Genomic DNA, 24,390 nt, shown 5'->3' with positions numbered 1-24,390 from the left:
GGTAAGGGAGGGGATAAGAAAAAATTTAGATTTGAAAATAAATTTAATTAAAAGTACTGCTGAAGGGAAAAGGGCTATTTAGTCTGCAGAAGAAGAAGGTTGGGGGTAACAAGACCCCTGACTTTAACTGAAAGGCTCATGTGAAGAGTAATCAGACTTGTTTTCTCCGGACTCAGAGGGCAGAATCAGCCACAATGGCTGCAAGTTGTAAAGAAGTGAATTTAGGCTTGAAGTCAAAAGTTAGTTCTGCCCAAAGTGGGAGATGGCAAATCCCTCCCATCGTCAGAAATCCTTATGCAGAGGCTGCATGACAACCAATGGCCAAGAATGTCACAGAGGAGATTCCTCTTTGGCATGGGCTACTCATCCTGACAGCTCAGGTCACTCTGTAAGTGGGGGAGGCCAAATGCACCACACACCCTCTCTGGGGCACCTACCACTTCTAGGGGCAGGCTTCTCAGCTTTCAAGTCATTGATGCCTTCTGGGGACAAACAGAACAATTGTCACCCTTGACTCTGCATGACCACCCTTCAGATCCTTGATGACAGTGACCATGTCCCCTTCTAAGTCTTGCCTCTTCTGGGCTAAATATCCCTGAATTTAATGGAATGATCTACAGTCATCTCACCATGCTGACCATTTTCTTCTGAGGGTGATCTAATTTCGTGTCATTGTTCAAATGTATCCAGAGCTGAATGTTTAACAAGGCTTCAGATGGGCTCTGTTCAGGGCAGAGTTCAATGGTACTATTACCTTCTCATTTTGAAGACCAAGCTGCTAAGCCCAGTATACCGGTTTTCCACCTCAAAAGTTCAAGAATTGTCATGAGCTATTTAGGATGTACTAGCCAAACATGCCATCTAAAAGTATAAACTAAACTTTTACTGTTTTTGGTCCACTGAGACAGACCAAGTTGGCTAATGCTATAATCAGGCGTGAAACTAGTCTGTTCAACTGATCCACTGTCCTCAATCAGGATTCATGTACTGCATGTAACAGATGAGTTAGTAACATGGTGAAATGAGAAACAACTTACTTGAGCATTTCGTTTCTACACTAGGAAATCAAAGAATTCTTGGGAGCTGCCACCAAGTGATAAGTATTATAGGAAAAACAAAAACAAATCATTTTAGTCACCTGTACAGCAAGGGCAAAACATAAAGTAATCAAATCTAACACCGATAAGGAAGAATAATTTTGGATGATAAAGCCTAAGATTAAAAGGTCAGGTGTAGTTTACCTAACCCAGAAAGCAGATGTAACTCACAATGCCACCGATTCACTTATTCATTCATTCAATCAACAACCATTGCCTGTTTGCATCAGTGCACTGAGATGCAATGATAAATGAAGATGTCTCTGCCTTCTACTAGCATTTTGTCTGGAGAGAGGCATGTATGATGATAAATAACACCCACACAGGGGACTATAACACACTGAAGTCAGACAGAAGAGGGAAAGGAAGAGGGAAAAAAAGAGAGGAGAGAAAGGGAGGAGAGGAAGGAAAGCAGGAAAATAAGGAGGGGGAAAGAGGGGGAAAACAAGAATGTGGAGGAAGGAAGGAAGGAAAGACAAGGTAAGGAAGGCTTCCTGGAGGAGATGGTAGTAGCAATGGCTCTAGACAGGTAGGCTGTCAACAAGGGGGTAAAGAGAGCATTTCAGGTATACCTTGAGTCAAGGTTTGAAGCACTAAAGTACAGGACACAAAATGATAGGTTTAGAGATGGAAGTCAGTCAATAAGCATTTATGAAAGGCTTACTATGTGCCAGGTATTGCACTAGGTGCTGGGAATAAAAATACAAAGGGTAGCGCAATCCCTACTCTCATGGGATTTACATTCTAAAGGGCAACAACAAACACTTACAAGCATATGCAGAATTAAGCTAAAAAGAACAAACACAAATACATACAGAACAATCTGGGTAGCAGGAGCTGGAGGGATCAGGAAAGGTTTGTGTAGAAGGCAGTGAGAAGGAAGAGAAGGATTCTATGAGATAAAAGTGACGAGGGAATTCATCTGAGGCATGGAGACGTGAGATGGAGTATTGTGTGTGAGCACCAGAGGCCAGTCTGGTCAGATTACAAAATGTGGGATGGGAAATGACATTGGAGATCACTGGGCTGTACAAATCCCCTTTAAGGATCCCTAATAAGGAGGCATCCAAGGTCCTGCTTGAAGACCTCTAAAGATGGTAGCTCCTCAGACAACCTATTCCACTCTAAATTTTCTTGAAATCTGCCTCCCCAGAATTTGGTCCATCAATCTGTCTTTCCTTCTGGACCCAAGCAAGTTAGTCTTATCCTTTATTCACATAATACCTCTTTAGATATTTGAAGAAAACGATCTCTTCTACTCCAAGTAAGACAGCATCTCTATCTATATGTCCCATTACCATACTGGACACCCTTGTCTGAACACTTTCCAGGTCATTAATAATCTTCACGTGATAGCTGTAAATGAACATATGTCAGACGGCACATGACTAGGTACACGATGCTTATATTAAGGCAACTGAAGATCACTGGGTTCTGTTTTGTTATTTCCTAAGGTTTAAACATCACCCTTTGCAAGTCTGTTCCCACTAACTCTCTGAGCAAACTCTTCCTCCAGATTGGAAAACACAAGGTCCAAACAAGTAAGATTCTACTATATTATATCCATGCAGTTAAGGAGGTTTAGAAGAGCTTCAAGAAAGAATTCTTTACTTCATCCTTCCTCATTTGGAACCACTGCTGCATTAGAGATAGTGCTCAAACTAGAGACCAGAAGAACTAACTCGAGTCTTTGTAGGGCCAATGAGATCCAAGGCAGGCAAGGCTCAAAACTGCTTTCAATCTCTGCTGGAGAGGGACAGAACTGGACTTGAGGTCACTCCACTCCCTTCACCTCTGAGAAATAGAACCAACCTTTCCAGCATCTCTCTGGGCCCAGGAAGGACAATGCCTAAACCTAGACTAAGTTTCTCTAAACACTCTGCTGCCTGCCTCAGCCCAAATACTGGCTCCTAACACCTGATGCAGAAGAAAGCCTTTTCTGTGGCCAGGTGGGGAAGTGACAAACAGATCGCATGCAACAAATGTGCTTCCAGTTCCTGAGAGCTCTGGACTGCACACTGCAAGTGTCTTGAAAGAATAAGTTGTGTCTGGGTTTACAAGAACACACAAAAACTGTCCAGAAGCCACTGAGTTTAAGTAACGCACCTCAGCTGAGAGGAGGTGAGAACAAAATGGGACATACAGAGTATGAACAGCTGGTCCTGCTGGCCTTTAAGACGGGGATTCATGTCAGAAACACCACATCATCTTGCATTTCAAATCAACCAGCCCAAGAGCCAAAGGCTACATAAAGAGGGGTGAACCTACCTTGAGACCAAGGTTTTCATCAGTCCCCTTCCTTCCACCCTGAGTCTTGTGATCAACACTGTTGCAATCAGGCTGGGCTAACAGTGACCCCTCCTTCTGTAGCTGAGTCACAGGCCTCTATTTCAAGCTACTGTGAGAGCTCATGGTGGCCTCGCCTTCACTAGGGAAATAATACAAAGGATTCCTGTCCCATAGTGGTTCTGATGCTGACTCCATGAGCCTGGGTCTTTTTGTGCTGACCACTTAAGTCTGTGAGACCTGCAGCATGCTATGTGTGGGCAAGCTCTCCAATTCTACCCAATGTCTCACACCTGATGTACTTGCTCTCCTCATCCCCCTCAAGTCAAATCTGCCTCTGTTGCTGCTTCCCAAAGGCCTTCAGACTAGTGACTGTCCCTCCACCTTACCTCCCTCTGACAGTCTGTCCTCATTAGCAGTGAAAGCAGGCAACCTAAAGAGCCAGTGCAGGAGGAAGATGCCAGTTTCAAGACCCCTGTGGGGAGGCCTGGGAGGCACAGGAGCTGAGCCCTCATGCTTGAGCCAGTTGAGGGAGCAGCTACCCCATTCTGTCTTCAAGGCTGTTCCTTCTAAGCCTGCTTGTCTCCCCGTTCTAACATGGACACCCTTGATGTCTCGGGGGAGTAAGAGTAAGAAGTAATATTATCCAAGGTAGCCTAAAGACAGAGCAGGGCAACATGTTCCAACTGGAGAGGACTTCCTTTGGGTGAGCTATCCATTACTGAAGGTCTTGAAGCAAAGCTGCCACAAACGTAAAATGTAGAGGGAAATTACATGTTTCTACAAGCATCTGAATTTAACCCCTACAATTCTACAGAACCCCAAGTACACATGACTAAAATGGGAAGACTTCAATGCTCTTTCAGCACTCCATCACTCCTCTCTCATCTATCACAGCCAGATATTACCCCAAGACTCTCAGACTCTGGCCACTATTAGGGCCTTTCAGACAACACAGATTCCTTTTAAGGCACCAGGATCAATGAAACTAAAATGAAGAGAATCTGAAATACAAATAAAGGAAGCTATGGTGTAACAAAAAGAGCCCTAGACCTGGAATCAGAAGACATGGGTTCCATCCCCCACTTTACCCTTGACCTGCTATGGAATCTTGGGTGAGACATCTTCCCTCTGGGCTTCAATTTCCTCATCTGAAAACTAGGTGGGAGATGAATAGATGGCAAAGGTCCGTTCCCACTCTGACATCTGTGCTCTGAAATTTCTACCAGCCTTGACATTCCACAAGTGACATTTGTCACAGCACCTACATTCTCTCATTGGAGCCTTACAACAGCACTATGAGGTAAATACCACAGGTACAATTAACCTCACTTTACACATAAGGAGACATAAACTGAGAGAGGGCAAATTTGTTTCCCCAAAAAGTAGTAAAATCAAAGATATAAGGTCTGACGTAAAATTTTAAAAGGTTACAGTGGATTCCTAAAAAAGGAATTTTTATCTCTCTAGATTTATCCCCAAATGCCCTTTCTAAGCCTGTCTAGAAATATCCACATGCTTCGAGAGACCTCCAGCGTTATTAATAACAATGCAGACTTTGATGTTTTGGGAATGAAAGCCTCACTGCTAAGGACAGGACAAAGGGATTAGATTCCCACATACACAAGGAACCAATACTTTATTCCTTGATCCAGTCTCCATAATATTAAGTAAAGTAAGGCCCTATGATAAGGCATTGGGGAAGTGTTAAGACAATAAGTCAAAGTCTTTCCCCTTTAAAGGAGGGAAAAGAATAAGGGGATATCTGTGAATAATTGTAACTTAAATAAGAATGTATTAAATATAAGAGAGGAATACAAAATGCTAGGAGATCAGATGGGGAAGAGTTCATTCCAATTAAGAGCATCAAAAACACCCAGGCCTCCTAGCATTAATTGGACCTAAAAGAATAGATTAATAAGGGGTAAGGGGCAGAGGAAGAAGGAAGGACATGTCAGGAATTAAGGACCGATATTAACTAAAAAAAAGCAGATGTAGGAACATGAAGGCTATGCTAATTGTGCAGAGTCAAACAGTTTGGCTGAAGTGGATGGATGAATATTCAAAGGCATTCCTAATCTTTGCTAAGTTACAGGACTAAAGCTATGTGCGGATGGTTGGGGAGACAGAAAGATAGAAAGTGAGAGAATAAAGGAAGTGATGGTGGGGTGAAGGGAGCTGAGATATGTAATGTGCCTCAAGTTCTTCTCATTATCTAAAGTAGTCCAATGGCTACCAAAAAGGAATTTTCCCTTTTATGGGTATCACCTTTATAGAATAAAATGTCCTACCAAAACTGTGGCTTGCTCAGCTATATATACAGCATGGTCTGAATATGCTGGTGCTGGCAATGGAAAGTAGGGGCTTCCTGTCCAGCTCAAGCTGCTCTGTCCAGAATGAACCCCAACTACATGAGGGTGGAGATCAATCTTTGCCCCCCTTCTTAAGAAAACGATGCCCAGAGAGTTCAAATGACTTAAGTTAGGTCAACTATCAAGTGGCCAGCTGAGATTCAAACTCATGTCTTTCTGACACCAGATCTGGTACTCTACATGAAAAGACATACCACCTCCAAACAGACTGATTCTACTGGGTGTGATAAACCATTAACAAAAAGATTAGCTCCTAATCTGGCTGATAATTCTTTTCAATCAATCAATCAATCAACATTTATTAAGTGCCCACTATGTGCCAGGCACTATGCGAAGAGCTGCATTTTCCAGAAACAGCTTAAATAAGGACAGCCTCTGACCCAAGAAGGCACTTTTTCCATATGGAAAACAATCTAATAAGATATGGGTGCTGACTTGTACCTTGGCACTGGCCAGCTCTGCTTACAGAAGAAACTGTGATGCAGGGGGCCAGCCAATGACAAAAAAGGGCACCTACAGCTTCCATGACAGCTGTAGCAGTTAACCTGACCTACAAACTCTGGTCCTCCTGAGTAAATGGTGCTAAGATAGAGAAACTAATATCCCCTTAGCATGCCATGCAAAAAAGCTTGTGCTTGTGTCTGGGCCCAAGGCACAGGAAGATCAATGTGAACATGTATCTTTCCACTTGACATTTCAGAGCACAGGCCAGCAAGAACATCTATACGATGGCCAGAAACCAGGGAACCCAGGAAGCAGGTTCCATCAATTTACTTGTTGGTTTCATGGGCACAGTTAATCTGAGGTGCAGTATCTTGGTTTCTACAGAATGGAGGAAGGTACCTTTTGTAGGGTGGCAGAGTTCCCACTTCATCCCTTTGAAAGGGGCTGGCAGTGCTCCTCAGAAAGCACAGGAGGAATGCCAGCTGAAGTAATGGGCCCAGGCACCATCTTTAACACATATGGATTAAGAACAATGACTAATCTAGGACAAAGAGAACATCCCTCTCTGTTTGTAACACACAACAGACCCTCTAATTTTCACTTTCCCCTCCTCTTACTGCCTGATCCTCTGCAGCATGGAGTTTGCAAGTAGTGATACACCAAAAAAAATAATGGATTTAGTTGGAACAGGTTTCTCTTGTGTAAATTCTTCCCCTCCCTGGGTCATAAATCCTCCACCTTTAGGAAGCAGGCACAAAGGTAGTAATATGCAATTTTTTCATCAGTAAGTAGCAAGTGAGAAAGGTGTCTGTTAAGGATTTGATTACAATGCTCCGCACTTTGTGCATGGCAGACTTCCAGGGTCCGAACAAAAGAGCTGCTTCAATTTAAGGTAGGTAAGAAGCTGATGACAGCCAGTCAGTCAATCAATCAACATTTACAAAATGCCTACTACATGCCATGCACTATGCAAAACGCTGGGGATACAAAGAAATGCAAGAGACAGTCCCTGCTCTCAAGGAGTAAACAATCAAATGGGGGAGACAATATGCAAATGACTACATAAAAATAAGATCTATTCAGGATAAACAGGAAATAAACAACAGAGGAAAGGCACTGCAGTTAAAGGGATCAGGAAAGGCTTCTTAGAGAAGGTAGTATTTTGGCAGAGGAAGCCAAGAGGCAGAGATGAGGAGGGAGATCATTCTAGGCCTAGGGGACAGCCAGACAAAATTCTGGGAGGCAAGAGAAATAAGAGTTTCTTGTTCAAGAGAACAGCCAAGAGGCCAATCATGGGATCACAGAGTACATGGTGGAGAATAATGTGTTAAGAAGACTGGGAAGGTAGGAGTGGGTCAGGTGGTGAAGGGCTCTGAAGTCAAAAAGAGGATTTTAGATCTGATCCTGGAGGTGACAGGGTGCCACCTGAATTCACTGAATTGGGCAGGGGTAAGTGGAGTGAGGGTTGACATGGTCATACATCCATTTTAGGAAAATCACTTTGAAAGCTAAGTAAAGAATGGGATGTTTGGAAGAGGAGTGAGTGAGTTTGGGGATGAAGGACAATGAGTTCAGTTTTGGACATGTTTAGTTTGAGATCTCCAACAGCTGGAGATGTGCAGAGAGGTTACAGCAGGATAGGCAAATTTGAGAAGCATGGGTACAGAGATGATAACTGACTCGATGGGAGCTGATGAGATCACCAAAGGTTAAGAATGCCAAGGTAAAACAGGAAAGGGCCCAGGGCAGAGCACTTCTGGAGGGCACTCACAGAAGAGGGCAGATAGGGAGTGACACTGGGGACCTAGGGGCAGTAGCAAGAAAGATGACAAGCTGCACACACAGTGGAAGAGACCTTTCTATAGAAGCACCTAAATGTACTGTCTCCTTCACTGGAAAGTGAGATCCTTCAGAGCAGAGCCTGTCACTGCCTTTGTGTTCTCATTCTCAAAGCTTAGAATTGCTTTTTCACTTCCTGATCTCTTCATTCACTAGACAGTGATCTGATCTGGTGGCAGAGAAATGGGGCTGTAGATAGAGTATAGGAAGAAATATCAGTAAGGAAGCAGCTCTTGGAAAGCAGGATCAGAGAACGGAGTCACTATGAGATACAAAGCTCTGATGAAGAAGAAAAAACCCAAACTTTCATTCACTCAGAAAAAATGGAAAGGGTATTAGAGGTCATCTCATCCAAGCATCTTGTTTTGTACACGAGGAAACTGAGGTGGACTTGGTTCTACCTCAGCAACAGATATAAACTAAAATACTGATTAAAAAACAACAGGTGATAAGACCAAAAGTCTTTTCCCCAAGAGATAAGTGGTCATGGGATATAAAGTTTTCCAAAGAAGAATGGAAAAATCTTTAGTTGTATCAACAGATGCTTCAAACCACTAATCAAAAGAGGAATGCACATCAAGCCAATCTCACACCCTGAAAATGGGCAAAGACAACCAAAAAAAAGGGCAGCAGTCAATGCTGGAAGGGAGGCGAAAAAACAGGCCCACTGACCCATGTTAGTGGAACCGTGAGCTGGAATCATGCAAACAAAGTGATGAAAAGGTTCATATCCTCTGATCAGGAGATTTCATTACTGAGTTTAGACCCCAAGGAAGCCATATATTTCCAAGGAACCAAAATACTTCTAACAGTACTTGTGATGATAGCAAAGAATTGGCAGGAAATGAAATCAATGCCCGCCAAAGGAGAAATGACTAAACACACTGTGGTCCATGAATGCAACAGAATATGACTGTGCTCTAAGAAATGAAAAATGTGATGAACACAGAGAAGCAGGAAAGATCAACACGAACTGACACACACAAGAGAGAAGCAAGCAGACCCAAGAAAACAATATATACGACTGTGACAGTGGAAAGAAGGACTATTCATACACAAAAGTGAATGTTGCAGGTTTACTAAGACCAAGCATATCTCAACAGAAGGGCTCTCAGGGGACACCACCAACCTGCCTCTTGGAAGAGGTGGAAGGTGTGCAGAGCATGGTGCACATCCTTTGGAAAATTTTCAATGAACTGAGAGGCTGTGCTAATTTTTTTCATCTTATTTTTCTTTACTTCTTTTATCTTAAAAAATACTATTTGTTACAGGAGATGGTTTTCTAGGAGGAAGAGAGATAAGGGGGGAAACCATGATGTAATAAACAAAAGACAAAAATAAAAACTTAAAACAGACCATAGCAGAACATTTTCTACTACAAAAAATAAGAATTTCATTGGAACAGAGAAACTTACCATTAGTACACATGAATAAAGTGTTTCATCTCTCTGAACTGGCCCTGTCAGTCATGAGAGGAATATGTGGTTTAAGCAGTTCCCATTTAACTTGTTATTCTTTGCTTGTACTTACATTACTCACTACGAAAGAAACATCTGACATGGCTGCCTTACACCTGTGCAGGATTCCTTTGTGCCCTAAGCACAGAATCAATTTTTCTAAAGGTCCAAGAGGACATTAAGAAATGCATATTCTCTGATATTTACATTTAGAAGTCATCCTTAATCAATCAAATCTAGTATATCCAATTACTTCAGTTTTGGATTTAACATTGGATTCATCCATTTCTGAGAGAGGAATACTGATGTCTGCTAATATCACCATGTTACTTCCCAAATTTTGGTTCATTTTCTCATTTCACTTTGCAGAAATCAGCGATTAGGGCATTTGAGGCATAAACTTTTAGTACCATCATTTTTTTCGTCCACAGTGTCTTTAAGCATGATATTCTTTTCCTGTTTTCAGTTCTATTGGCTTTATTTAAAAAAACAACACACAGCTATCTTTATTGAGAGCATGATTCAAACTGTTGCTTTTTTTAAAAAGTTGCCTGAATAATAACAGATTTTGTTCCATCTACTTCCTCTATATATTGACATATGTTTAAAGTATATTTCTGCTGTATAACAAATCACTAGGTTATGACAAAATACCTGTGATGCTAATTGTAATAACATTGGGCCACATCACTTAATCTCTCAACTTAACATGATATAGTGAACAGAGTGCTGGGCCCGGAGTCAGGAAGACGTGATTTCAAATCCAGCTTCAGACACTTAACTAGCTGTGTGACATTAACCAAATCACTTAACCTCTGCCTCAGTTTCCTCAACTGTATAATTAGGATATAATAACACCTAACTCCCACAGTGGTTGTGAGGATCAAATGAGATAACATTTATGAAGTACTTAGTGGGCATTATAGTACTAAAATGCACAGTAGAAATGCTAGCTATTATGGTTATTAACTTCATATGCAAAAGGTAAGGGTTGAATTAGATGGTCTCTAACATTCTTTCTAGCTTTAGTTCTATGTATGATCCTATGGTCCTGATACCCATGGATAAAAGATAGAAAGAGATGATAGTATTTGTAGGAAGGAGGAAAGCAGCCAGTAGAGAGAGAGAAAGGGAAGATTAGTGAGAAAATAGAGATGATAGAGGGAAATCTAGTGGAGAAGATAGGATGGAATGGGATCAACTTATGTGCATAGAGGGGCTGTCTTGGCAAGGATAACTACTTCTGCCTGTGAGGTGGGGTAAAAGAGGAGAGAGTGGCAGAAGACTCACTCAGTGACCTCCCCTCCTTTGAGGTCCATGTTATTCATCTCTACCCCCCAACCACAATCCTGGGAACTGCTGTCCATAGAAGCCCAGGTCATATCCCTTTGTAAAGCAGGCTTACAGTTTTTCTCTCTTCCCAATTCCTGCCCTCATACTAGGAGACTGTAACATACGTACTTACTCTCTCTCAAACATCATAATCACTCAGTTCCTCAACCTCCTCACTTTCTGTGACCTACCTCAGTCACACAAAAAGACTGTAACTGATGTTTCCATCACCCAGAAATGTGCCCCTTTGATTGCACTTTGCCAAGCCTCACCCTTGGATCACTCTCACCACTGAGGAGTCTTTGATCCTCGACTGCAAGTGCTGCTGAACAAAGGTGGAGAAATCATGGCACCATGCTGACTGAGGCCACTACAAATTTATGTTACACAACCTCAATTAGGCCCTCATCACCACTAGGCAATACTTCTACACCTTCCTTATTAATACTCTCTCCCACTCTCTACAGAGGCTCTTCCAAGGCTTCTCATCCCTCAAACCTTCCACGGCCGCCCTCCCCCTTCCACTCAGCTGGAAACCTGGCCTCATATAGTACAGAAAACATTGACGCCATTCACTATTAGCTCCCTGTTTTCGTCTCTTCCTCATCTCCTATTATTCAAATGCCTTCAGCCATTTTTACCTCCTTCACACAAAGGAAGAGACTGTTTCTCGTCTCACACAAAGAGGGGTGACGTTCGTCCTTACCACAGCCTATCTGCACAAGTAATGCTGTCCCTTTCCATCTCCTCCAGCATGCTGTCCCCTCCATCATCCCCACTCTCTCACTTATTTTCAATTTCTCCCTCTCCACTGGCTCATTTCCTCCTGCCTACAAACATGCCCATTTCTCCTCCATCCTCAAAAAAGCCTCACTTAATCCTTTCAAGTCTGTTAACTATCATCCTGTTTCAGCTTCTACCTTCTGTCTTCTTGTCATTTTCTCTTCTTAGGCCCTAACACTCCGGCTTCGGATCTTATCATCCCACTGACACTGCTCTCTCCAAAGTTACTAAGGATCTCTTTGTTGCCAGATCCAATGGCCTTTTCTCAATCCTCATTCTCCTTGACCTCTCTGCAGCCTTTGACAAGGTGCCTTACTCTCTCTATCTCTTTTCAGGACACCACTTTCCCCTGCTCCACTTCCTGTCTGACTGCTCCTTCTCAGTCTCTCTTGCCAGATTTTCATCCAAGTCATACCTACTAACAGTGAGTGTGCCATAGGAATCTGGATGCCCTTCCCTTCTCCCTAGGTTTTCAGGGCACCACTCTCAGTTATCTTCCTAGCTATTTTAAACCAGTCCCTCTCAGTCTTCTTTGTTGGACACTCATCCAGGTCATGACCTTAGGTGTCCCTCAGAGTTGTACTGGGCCCTCTTTTCTCTATACTGATGATTTCACCTATTCCTATGGATTTAATTACCATCTCTATGCTGTGAACTCTCAAATCTGTTTTATCCTAGCCTCTCTGATGACTTATAATCTAGCATCTTCAACTGTCTTTCAGACATCTCACACTGGATATCCAGTAGATCTTTTTCTTTGATTTTATTTTATTTTCAGCACCAATTTATCTCCCTCAGTGAGAAGGCAAGAAATGAAATATGCATTAATACATATGAAATTACACAAAATGTATGTCTGCATTAACTACATTCCACGAATAAAGAAAAAAATATGTTTAGATCTATACTCTATCGGCTCTCCATCTGGAGGCGCACAGCATTTTTCATCATTGAATCCTTTGGAATTCTAACAGATCATTGTATTGGTCAGAATCACTATATCTTTTACAGTGGATATCTTTACAACACTACTGTTACTGTACAAATTGTTCTCCTTAAGTATATGTAGAATCTATACAGAATTGTATGCAGTCGTGGGGAGGGAGGGAGGTAGTGGGGGGTGGGTGGGGAGGGATAAAATCGCAATTGTATGGCAGTGACTGTTAAACATTAAAAAAATAAAAAAATTAAAATAAAAAAAACAAAACAAAACAAAAAAAAAGCAAATTGTTCTCCTTACTTCATTTTGCAATAGTTCATAAAATCTGTCTTAGGTTTTTCTGAAACCACCTGCTTTGTCATTTCTTACAGCACAACATTACTATATCTCACTCACATACTATAACTTGTTCAGCCATTCCCCAATTGATGGGCATCTCCTCAGTTTCCAATTCTTTATTATAACAAAAAGAACTGCTATAAATATTTTGGTATAGATGGGTTTTTTCTTTTTTCTTTGATCTCTTTGGGACACAGACCTAGGAGCAATATTGCTGCATCAAAGGAAAGTAAACTAGCAGAAACTAGGCACAGACCAACAGCTCAAACATATACCAGGATAAGCTCAAAATAGATACATGATTTAGATATAAAGGGGGAATTAATTAATAATTAGGTGGAATAGAAGAAATTACCTGCTAGATCTATAGATAGGGGAGGAATTCATGAACAAACAAGAGACAGTGGTTCATAGGAGGTAAAATGCATAATTTTGATAACACAAAATAAACCTTTGCAAAAACAAAACTCATGCAGACAAAATTAGAAGAAAAGCAAGAAACTGGGTAAAAATGTTGCTCTAAGTTTTTCTGATACAGGGTTCATTTCTTAATTATATAGGAGACTGAGTCAAATTTATAATAAGAGTCATTTCCCAAATGATAAATGATCAAAGGATATCAACAGCCAGTTTTCTGAGAAAGAAATAAAAGCTATCAATAGTCATATGAAAAAAGTGCTCTAAATCTAATAATTAGAGAAATGAAAATTAAACAACCATGAAGTACCCCTTCACATTCACTGGATTGGTAAGATGACAGAGAAGGAAAAGAACAAATGCTAATACCACTTCCAGGTCTGTATCCCAAAAAGATAATAAAAATGGAAAAAGGACCTACACGTACAAAAATATTTATAGCAGCTCTCTTTGCGGTGGCCAAGAATTGGAAATTGAGGGGATGCCCATCCAGTGGGGAATGGCTGAACAAGCTGTGGTATGTGAATGTAATGGACTACTATTGTGCTATAAGAAACGATGAACAGGCAGACTTCAGAAAGGCCTGGAAAGACTTACATGAACTGATGCTGAGTGACGTGAGCAGAGCCAGAATATTATACACAGTAACAGCCACAATGTGTGATGACTAACTTTGACAGACTTATCTCTTCTTAGCAATGCAAGGATCTAAGCCAACTCCAAAAGACTCATGATGGAAAAATGTGTCCACATGCAGAGAAAGAACCATGGATTCTGAATGTAGATCGAAACTTTGCTCTATTTTTTGATGTTGTTTTGTTTCTTCTTTCTTGTGGTTCCTCCCATTGGTTCTAATTATTCTTTACAACATGACTAATATGAAAATGTTTAATATGAATGTATATGTAGAGCTGATATGCATGCTGTCTTAGAGATGGGGAGGGGAAGGAGGGAGAAAATTTAAAACTCAAAAGTTTATGGAAATGAATGTTGATAACTAAAAATAAAATAAAAAATAAAAATTAAATAAAATTTACAAAACAGAAAAGAAAAAAAAAGAAAATGACAAATGCCAGAGAGGATATGGAAAAACTAATACATTGTTGGTGGGGCTGTGAACTGGTTCATCCATTCTGGAGGAAAATTTGGAACCATGTCCAAAAACCTATGAAACTGGGCATATGACTCAGCAATATCTCAACTACCTCTAGCTCTCAAAGAGATCAAAGGAAAAGGATCCAGTAGCTATCTCAAACTAAATATATCCCAACTGAAGTCAGCATCTCTTCCCCCAAACCTCTCCAAGGTAGAGGTCTTCCTGGCTCCTGGCTCCCACCCTCCATCTCCAAGCTGTTGTGAAGGCCTATGGAAGTCACCATTACAACATCTCTCCATATTGCCCCTTCACTTCTCTGATACTGCCACCCTTCTGGTGCAGACCCTCATCACCTTATGGCTAGGCTACTGTCATAGCTGCTGGGGGGTCTGCCTGCCTCAAATCTCTCCACACTCCACTCTATCCTCTATTCAACTGCCAAAGTGATTTTCCTAAAGTGCAGGTCCCACCATGTCACCTCCACCCCCCCAAACTTGAATGGCTCCCTATTGTCTCCATGACTAGATATAAAATGTCCTGTTCGTCCTGCACAACCTGACCTCCACCTACTTTTCCTGTCCAAACTCTTTAACTCAAGATTCCACAAAGCTTATACCCCAAGGAGGTTATTGATATGAAGAGTCCCTATTATATACCAATTATTTACAGTAGCACTTTTTGTGTTATCAAAGAACTAGAAACAAAGTAGATGCCCATCAGCTGGTGAATGAAGGAGAACGAAAGGTAACAAGCATTTTACATAGCGTCTACTATGTGTCCAGCACTGGGATGAGGGTTTTCTTAAAAAAAAAACAACTATTTCATTTGATCTTCACAGTTACTTTGGGAAGTAAGTGTTATAATTATCCCCATTCTATAGTTGAGGCCCAGGGCCTCAGTTTCCTTGTAAGACTGAGGAGAGTGTGGGAGGAGAGGAACAAACCAAACCTGGACTGTGCAAAATTATTATGATCAAACACAGACTCAAAGAAGAGACAAGTGCACACCTGCCCCATCCTCTCGGCAAAAATGGGAAAGCCCAGAGGTCAAACTTGACAGAGAACTTCAGACTTTTTTTAAGATACTGATTAGTTTCACTGAACTTACTCCCCCCACTGTTTGGGTTTTTTATTATTGAGGACAGAAAGAAAGAAGGTAGGAATAGTATGCTACAGTAGTATGAGACAGTACACTGTTCATACTGTTACATATAATCACCATTAATTAATAATTGGTTTTGCTTAAAAATCTTTTTTTTAAAACAAGTTTAGATTCCACCTGAAAGGGTAGGGGGATGTCTATGGTGTAAAGGTAAAAGGAATTTGTTTTTTAAAAAGTGTTGTTGTGGTGTTTTTTTTGAAGGAGAAGAAATGGAAGTATCAAATATACACACCTTTCTGAAGGATAATGTAGCTGAGAAGGGAAGGGAACAAGCATTTACAGTATCTACTATGTGCCAGTCATGTGTAAAATGCTTTATAAATATCTAATTTGATCCTCACAGCAACCTTGGGAGGGAAGGGTTAACATTATCCTTATTTTACAGTTGAGGAAACTGAAGCAGAGATAAAGTGACTTGCCCAGGGTCACACAGCTATCATGTGTCTGAGACTGGATTTGAACTCAGATCTTCCTGATTCCAGGCCCAGCATTTAGGGTAGTGAAGGGGCCCAAACAAGGTGAGAGAACAGAAATCTCTAGTGGACTCAATCAGTACAATTCCTCTAGTTTCATCCAGTAGCATGTGAACAGGAGTGAGGGAAGGAGATAGTCCATGGTAGAGAACTGATAAGATGTGAATGACGAAAAGACTAGAGAGAGGCATTCAAGAATAAAAACAGTGCAGACTTAACTTTGTTCTTTAAGGGGCTGACATAGGAAAGGTGGAGAGTGTAGCCAGTGTAGGGTAGTGATCTGGAAAGGCCCCAGGGGTAGAGTTCTGTGGGGTGAGGCCAGCTGGGGCCCACAGGAGGTGCAGGGCCACTCGTTCAGTTGAGAATGCCTCCCCAGCCCTGGCAAGGAAGGGGTCCAGGAGGTGTTCTTGTGTAGGTCAGATAGTGGGAGAAGCCCTTTTGGGCTGGGCTCAGCCCACTACAGGCAGAGCAGTGGCAGTCCAGCAGTTCGAGCTGGACTCTTCTGGCTTCCCCAGTAATTTCTGTCCCCAATCCTCTAACACCCTCCCCACTTCCTTGGGTGCAAAGTTGAGAAAATTTCTGAAGCAGAGAGTTGGAATGACAAGAGATGAAGGACTGGGGCAATCCAGGTGTTTAGGAGGGTCATGAGTATGGCCTGGAGATGCCCCTCCTTACGCCTCAGCAATGCTCTCACCTGCTGGCCCTGTCTGACTTGTGGACCCTCACCACCAGCAAACCAGGAGGCTGGGAATCAGCTCATAGCATGACAGGGCAGAGTTCACAGACCTGGTAAATACTTTAAGATGTTGCTGGCCACTTCTCTAAGATTCTTTCTTTACCACTGTGATCAAGACCAAGTTAGTGCTCTTACCTGTTGCTTCAATGTATTCGATGCATCTCTCAATAAAAATGGGAATAGGCTTCTCTGGAGTTACTACGGTGTTTAAAGGCACCCCAAAATAGTTACTTTCCCACGTAGTCTTAGTGATAGATGGCCGGGGTTTAGGCTTTGGTTTCTGTCATGGAAGAAAATAAGATCACAGTGAATATTGAAACAAGTGAAAACCCCAGGCCTTGCAGTAGGTACTCTAGTATCCAATTTCCCACTGTGGAGCTCTGAGCTGGACAAACAAGACTAGACCCTGTTCTCCGATCCCTGCCAAACCCTCTCGGTGCTGTGTTTAGCTCCCTGCTCTTGTCTGGGGTGGGCACGCCCTTGTGTCCACCTCTGCCTTTGGAAAGTGATTTTCCTTAGCCAGCAAAGAGTACTGTTTGTGCACACCTCTGCATCTGCTAGATGGCCTATCAACGCCTACTCAATCGTAATCTCCCAAAGACTGTGGGCCACAGCACAAGTACTCTCTGCATGCAGCAGATGTTAATGTTGATCAAGTTAAAAACAATCTGCAAAACGTCCAGGATAAGACAGAGAAGAATGAAGCTGATGCAGAGATACCAAACCAGACAAACACGTTAACTTGTTCCTTCCCTGACTCTCATTTCCCCCAGCATTTAAGTCTGTCTAAAGCAAACTCCGGGAAAATGTTCAACTCTTAACACCTCTGGGCTATGCCCTGTCAATGAAAGATGCTGGCAAAGGCTTGCCACTGGAGAGGCCAACTCCCCACGGGTAATAACAATGTAATTACTATCTCCCTTCTTTATCAAAAGATTCAGTGAAGGAGTAAACAGGAAGTTTTCCAAGCCACCCACACTGATAATGGGTACTATAACCTTAGTAAAATTTTCTATCTTAAAAGATAAAGAACACAATTGAAAACAAATTGTTTCCTACTTTTATCAAATGCCAAGCAAATGTATAGCTTCTCAAAAGGCAGGCAAACTGAGAGCACTGCCAAAGGAACGTTTACCACTGAAAATAGAGAAAATGGAAAAAAATTCTCTGTTCATTCTTCACCCAGAGTTTTCCTATGTAACTTAATGTGCTTTCTGTTTATTTTATGTGCTCAATACTTATTCCCAAATAGTATGGACAGCACCTGCCCCGCCCCCAACTGTAAGCACTAATCAATTTACAGAATCATATATTCTCAGAAGTGGAAGGGACCTTGGAGATTATCTAGCATAATCCATCCATGAGTCAATCAATTACCAAGTATTCATTAAGAGCTTACTATGTGAAAAACACTATACTAGGAACTGATAATAAAGAAAATGAAATAGTCTCTGTTCTCCAGGAATTCACATTCTATCAGGGTAAGCAAGACTCTGTTCTAAAACATTCTGGACAGGAGGTCATCAACCCTGAACTTGGTTACATCCAATTTGATCATTAAGTCACATGAAAAATATTTATTACCCATCTACTATGTACAGAACACCATTAGGAAATCCTCCTCTTATGAAGTTCAAAGTTCCCTCTATAGGCCTTGACCATATCCAACTTTGAAAGTCAAGTGGAATAAGTATAATCCTTTTTCCATATGACAATCCTTCAAATATCTGACGATAGCAAACATGTCTGTATTTTCTATATCTTTTCTTCTCCAGGATAACCATCCCCAATTCTATCACTTGACCATGAATGACATGGCTCTGAGTTTCCTCCCCATTCTGCTAGCCCGTCTCTGAATCAATGCCTTTCCTAAAATACAGCTTGCTCCTCCCCCAACCCAACTCTTCAGCTGTGGTCTGACCTAGGAAGAGAACAGGAGGTTTATCACCTCCTTCACTTGGGACACCAGATTTCAATTAACTTAACCCAATCCCTCCTCCCTCTATCCCCACCCTATGAAGCCTACGCTGTGCCAAGGGCTACAAGAGAATCTGAAAAATAAGGCATTATCTCTGCCCTCAAAGAGCTAGGATGAATAAATACTTTTCATCTGTATAGATGCACATCATGTTCTGCAAAGCTCAGAGAATTTATACTTTTTCAGCTCTGAACAGGCATGAAATTGACAAAAATTAGGTGATATATCAGACTACTATATCTACTGGCATCAACTCCTTCTGAGCACACCAGGCAACCACACAGAAAATGGAGTTACTCAATGGGATTCATGTCTGGGTGCCTAAAAGAATTTCACTAATAGGACTTTTTCACATAATCTGAGCTGGAAGGGATCCCAGAAGCTCTCTAAACCAACTAATACATGAGCAAAAAACTCTACCACAGAGGAATCATCTTTCCAAAGGGGAACCCAATGGTGCCCAAGGCAGCCTCCTCTATTTCTATACTGTTCTAACTGTGAGGAAGTCAATGCTCATTTTGTGTCTCTACAATTTGTACTTGTTGCTCCTAGCACTGCTCTCAGGCAGCAAGCAAAACAAGTCTAATACATGTATTTGGAGAAAGATCATGCTCCCACGGAGGCTTCTCTTCTTCAGTCTAGACTTTCTCAGCTCCTTCAGCTTCTCCTGAGGCTTGTTACTTCCTCCATCTTGTTTCACCTGAGTGAATAGTCAGGCTAATGTCTTTTGAGGAGCCATGATCTTAGTATGAAGCTTTTGGAGTACCTGGGGACTTGATGGAAACTCTGGCATCACTCTCCATCGCCAGAAGGCAATCTCTTTTCTACTGGGATTTGGCATGGCACATCACCCATGATACTGGTGAACACCTACAGGCTTGTGTCTCCCTATTTGATGCCGAGTTTGAAACTGATACTCATCGGATGGATTAACAAAGTTATCGCTGTGGTATACCCGTCATACAATTTGGTACAATCTTAATAAATGCTTTGGGGGCACCTTACTCAAATGCCTTTAGGCCTCTATTTTTGCTGCAATGAGCTTTTTTTCTGGTGACTAACCAATTATAGACATAGTCCTATTTTATATTCTCTATGCTTCTTGATTTAGTTGTGTGACTGTGAAGATCTAATTTATGATAAAGAGCCTCCTGATTCCATTTTTATATTTTCATCTGGATACCCTCTATGACCATAGCCTATTCTCACAGAGATTTTACAGAGATACTTGAAGTTGGCATATGGGTTGGGTACTGCTGATGGCTTCATGATTGCTTGTTAAAAATAACAGTACCATCAGTAAAGGAGACATTTTCATTCTTTTGGAATTTTTCCCTCTTTGTGATATCATGAAAACTGACCTCAATGTATTATGCCTGCAGTACTGATTGCATCTGTGGTCATCTGTTTTCTGAGAAGTGGGTTTGCTTACTGTTTAGATACACAGGGAGTCTATTGGCCAACCAAAACCCTTTGAAATCGATAAAGCTGAAGAGATAGGGAGACAGTCAGTGGGGAGAAAGCCAGGAATGCCAATACCAAAGATAGTAGCACTCCTTCTTCTCTGTATCTCATCATGTATTCTCTGAATCATGATCCATCGGCCTCATACCTTCTGATTCTCCTAAGCATCGTCATTGGTTGCAGCTCTACAGAATCTCCAGGTGTGTGTCTCTGTCTCTCTGTCTCTCTGGTCACCATGCCCCATAATGCCTCAAACTTTCTATCCTAAATTAACTCTATTCAAGATTCTATTCATGACCCTGGTCACACTTGTCATGGTACAATTATCAGAAGCAAGCAGTTAATAAGGAAAGTAACAGTTCATCCTAAGTGAAAGCAAAATTGAGCTGAAAAAATAAACACCATTCTATTAAATTTTCATCTGAAATACTTAATAAAAAAAAGAAGTTTAGACCAGGGCTGAGGAACCTGTGGCCTCAAGGCTACCTGTGGCCCTCTAGGTCCTCAAGTGCAACCCTCTGAATCCAAACTTCACAGAACAAATCCCCTTAATAAAAGAATTTGTTCTGGAAAATTTGAACTCAGTCAAAAGGATGCACCTGAGGACCTAGAAGGCCACATGTGGCCTCAACGTCACAGGTTCCCCACCTCTGTTGAGCACAGTCATAAATCTTTGAGCCACCTAATAAGTTTAAAGAGAGTTCTAAGATCATTCTAATGAATTGAATGATTTCAGAAAAACTCTGATCAAGGCAATAACAAGTCACAATTCCAAAACACCGACAATGAAAAACTGTTGCCTGCCTAACAAGGAGGTGATGGATACAAGAAGCCAGATGAAACATACATTTTTGGACAAGGACAAAGTGGATTTGTTTTGTATGACTATGCATATAATTTTCATTTTATTTCATTTTATTTTTTTCTGGTAGGAGAGGAAGATGGTAGAAAGAAATAAAGGTTTATAAAATAAAAAAATAAATTAATTTTAAAAATAAGATAATATGGTGCTTTCAAGCTTATTTTGGCATCAACACTTGTTCACATAGGACGTTTGCAAATATTAACTCATTTGATTCTCCCTACACCCCAGGAGCTATTATTAAAGATGACTCAAACTCTTAAGAGGTACAGAACTTCTGAGACAATTCTATCTGGAATTAAAAGGGGATAAATACTTTGGAAGCTAACCACTGACACTGGCACCATCCCAAAGAAATCTCACAGATATCAGATATCTGAAGTTCAGAAAAAAGCAGACGTGCTTCCTGTTGAAACAAAACCAGTGTGCTGCTTGTAGAGCGTTTGTTCCTTGTCTCAATAGTCTTCTTTTTCCACTGGAGAGAACCAAAATGTAAAATCATGAAATAAGGAATTCAGGTAGACATTTATTAAATCTAATGTTCATAATTTGTAAAGAAGTGACATAAAACTGAGATGGAATCAGTGATGCTGGCCTTGAGGACAATGAAGACATGGCCAGTCAATGGCTTTAAGAACAAGTCAAGGCACACAAACCTGATGACTTTAAAAAATGGAAAAACAAATACAGCTAAAGCAGCTATTGTAGTCTTATATTTGATTTTTAAAACTAAATCACTTAACTCAAGATTCTCCAGAACATTCTCTCATAAAGCTGTTTCAGGGTAATTCCTCAATTCAAATCTGTCCTAAGACACTTACTAGCTATGTGACTGGGCAAGTCACTTAACCATGTTTGCCTCAGTCTCTTCCTCTGTACAATGAGTTGGAGACAGAAATGGCAAACCACTCTTTGTACCTTTACCAAGAAAACCCCAAATGGGGTCACACAGAGTTGGACATGACAGAAACAGCTGGACAACAAATCTGGTTAAAAGTCATCTCAAATTGAAAACTGACTGACAATTAGGAAAAAAGTCTTGTATTGCGATCCTAAGAGGTAGAACTGAAGCCTGACCATCTTCTGACAATTCAATTTACTAAAAGGAAAGAGATCACTGAGAAGAGTCAGTGTGTGCTGGTTCACTTTAAGACTGGGAGGGAGAGTGAGGGAATGACACAAGACACCTCAGGGTGTGAAAAGAACCAGAGATTTGAAATCAGAATACCTAGGTTTGGATTCCTGCTATGTAATCCTGACCAGTCATTCAATCTCTCAGGGTCCTCAGTTCCCTCATTACTAGTCCTAGGAGATCTCTAAGATCCTACCCAATGAGAGAATCTACTAGGGTAGGCATTGTGCTAGAAGTTGAGGATAGAAAGACATGATACAGACCTTGCTCTCAATGAATTTATAACCTAATAAGGTGGAACCGCTTACACGGTCCATCAAATTTTGTAGAAGAAGAAAATGAGAGGGGTTGAGGGTGAGGAAGAAGAATAGGAATTTCTCAAAAGTTAAATTCCTATTAAATGGCAAAGCTGAAATTAGAATCTATGATGTCCACATCCATACATTCGACTCTCCTCTGCTTCTAATCTACATTCCCTTCATCACTTTCTGCATTGTCTGATCCCTGCCTTGCTGGAACAAATCACTTCCTGTTTAAAACTTTTAAAACTTCCTACGTGAACAAATGTTGATACCAAAACAAGCAAAAGGAAAACATATCAAAGAGAAAAGCTACTTCTTTGTCTGCAACACTCAATGCAGCTGGCAAACACGAAGATGGCAAACTGGTAAACACAGTCATCAAGTGGGTAACAAATAACTCTGAGAACCAGACTTTGGGGACTGAGAAGCAGCTCAGAAGAGGGGGGACATCTTACAGAAGGAAAAACCAAGGCCTAAAGAGGGAAAGAGATTTACTTGTGAATATATGAAGGCCTTCTAAACCAGGGTTCTTCATCCTTTAGCATGTTTGAGTTTTGGAGCAGAACTAAACAATAATGGAAACAGTTTTCAAGATCCAGGGATTACATTCCTGTTTCATGTGCTATAATGGCCAAGACATGCATCACTCGGTGGAAAGTATTCTTACTCCATACCCCAGCTAGGCTGGTCTGCAGAGAGCTGACACACACACAGTCTGTCACCAGGACTGTACATGACACTGTTCTATCTTGTTATTATAACTTGGAGAAACTAGGGTGGTCAAGATTTCCATGCCATAAATTCATTCAATCAGCAATTAGTTATTAAGTTGATGTTGTGTACAGAGCTAGGATAGAGATGACATTAAATATGATACAGACTCAATTCTTCTGGAGGCTGGGCTATAATCTAGTAAGGTTGTAAGACACAGATAAGTGCATCAGGGAATTAAAAACCAAAGTATTATCTAAGGCCTTTTTTTTTCTTGAAGGGAAAAAAATTATTATTCTGTTAGGAGTGGGGTTGGAGGTGGTGAGATTCAACTGAGAAATGGGGAAGGAATATGGTTCTGGTGTTGGGCAAAGCATGATGAAAAGCACATAGGTAGGAGACCACAAAGCAGGTTTATCTAGAGCACAGAATGTTTGAAGGGGAGTATTAAGGTAAGATGAGGCTGGAACCAGATAAAAGAGGGCCTTGAATGCCAGAAAAAGGAGTTTGTATTTTACATGGCTGATAGGAAATCACTGAAGATTTCTGAGCAAAGGAGTGACATGACCAGAGGCAATTAAGTAAATTAAGTAAAATTAATTTAGCAGTACTACAAAGGAAAAAAGTGAATGGGGGAGGGGAAAGAGATAGTTTGTTATAAGCCTATTCTAATAGGGATGGATAGTAACACAAAGACATGATAGGAATTAGGGTGATTGATAGGAATGAATGTCAAAGAAATTGTAAATGAATGAAAGTATTTATTAAGTGCTTGCTATAGATCAAGGATTGTGCTAAGTGCAGAGAACACAAATAGAAACAGAAAACAGTCTCTGAACTCACAAGTCTAATTGGGAAAAACAACATATGTAGGAAAATTCAGCTAAAAGCAGATGTAAAGACCCAATAGTCCTAAAAGTATAGTTACAAAGTCAATGGAAAATTCTCCAATTGATAACTGAACAAGAATATATGAAGTTTTCGGAGGAAGAAATATTATGAACAGCCATATGAAAAATACTCTAAATCACTAATAATTAGAGAAATGCAAATTAAAACAACTCAGATTCCAACTTACACTCATCAGATTGGCAAAGTTGGTGAAAATGGAAAATAACAATTGCTGGAGGAACTGTGGGAAAACAGATACATTAATGCACTGCTGGTGG

General features: G+C 41.0%; 1 protein-coding gene across 1 annotated transcript in view; it reads right to left on the bottom strand.

The window, feature by feature from the left end:
* The window catches only part of ARHGAP35 (Rho GTPase activating protein 35), a 78,610-nt gene that overhangs the window by 32,099 nt on the left and 22,121 nt on the right, over positions 1–24,390 (bottom strand). The window contains exon 2 of the mRNA XM_072608095.1: positions 16,908–17,052. Coding sequence (XP_072464196.1) covers positions 16,908–17,052 — 145 coding nt within the window. The remainder of the gene's footprint in view (positions 1–16,907; positions 17,053–24,390) is intronic.

This window comes from Notamacropus eugenii, chromosome 5 (assembly GCF_028372415.1).
Source record: "Notamacropus eugenii isolate mMacEug1 chromosome 5, mMacEug1.pri_v2, whole genome shotgun sequence".
In the NCBI taxonomy this organism is placed as follows: domain Eukaryota; kingdom Metazoa; phylum Chordata; class Mammalia; order Diprotodontia; family Macropodidae; genus Notamacropus; species Notamacropus eugenii.
This window is presented reverse-complemented; position numbering and strand designations above follow the sequence as displayed.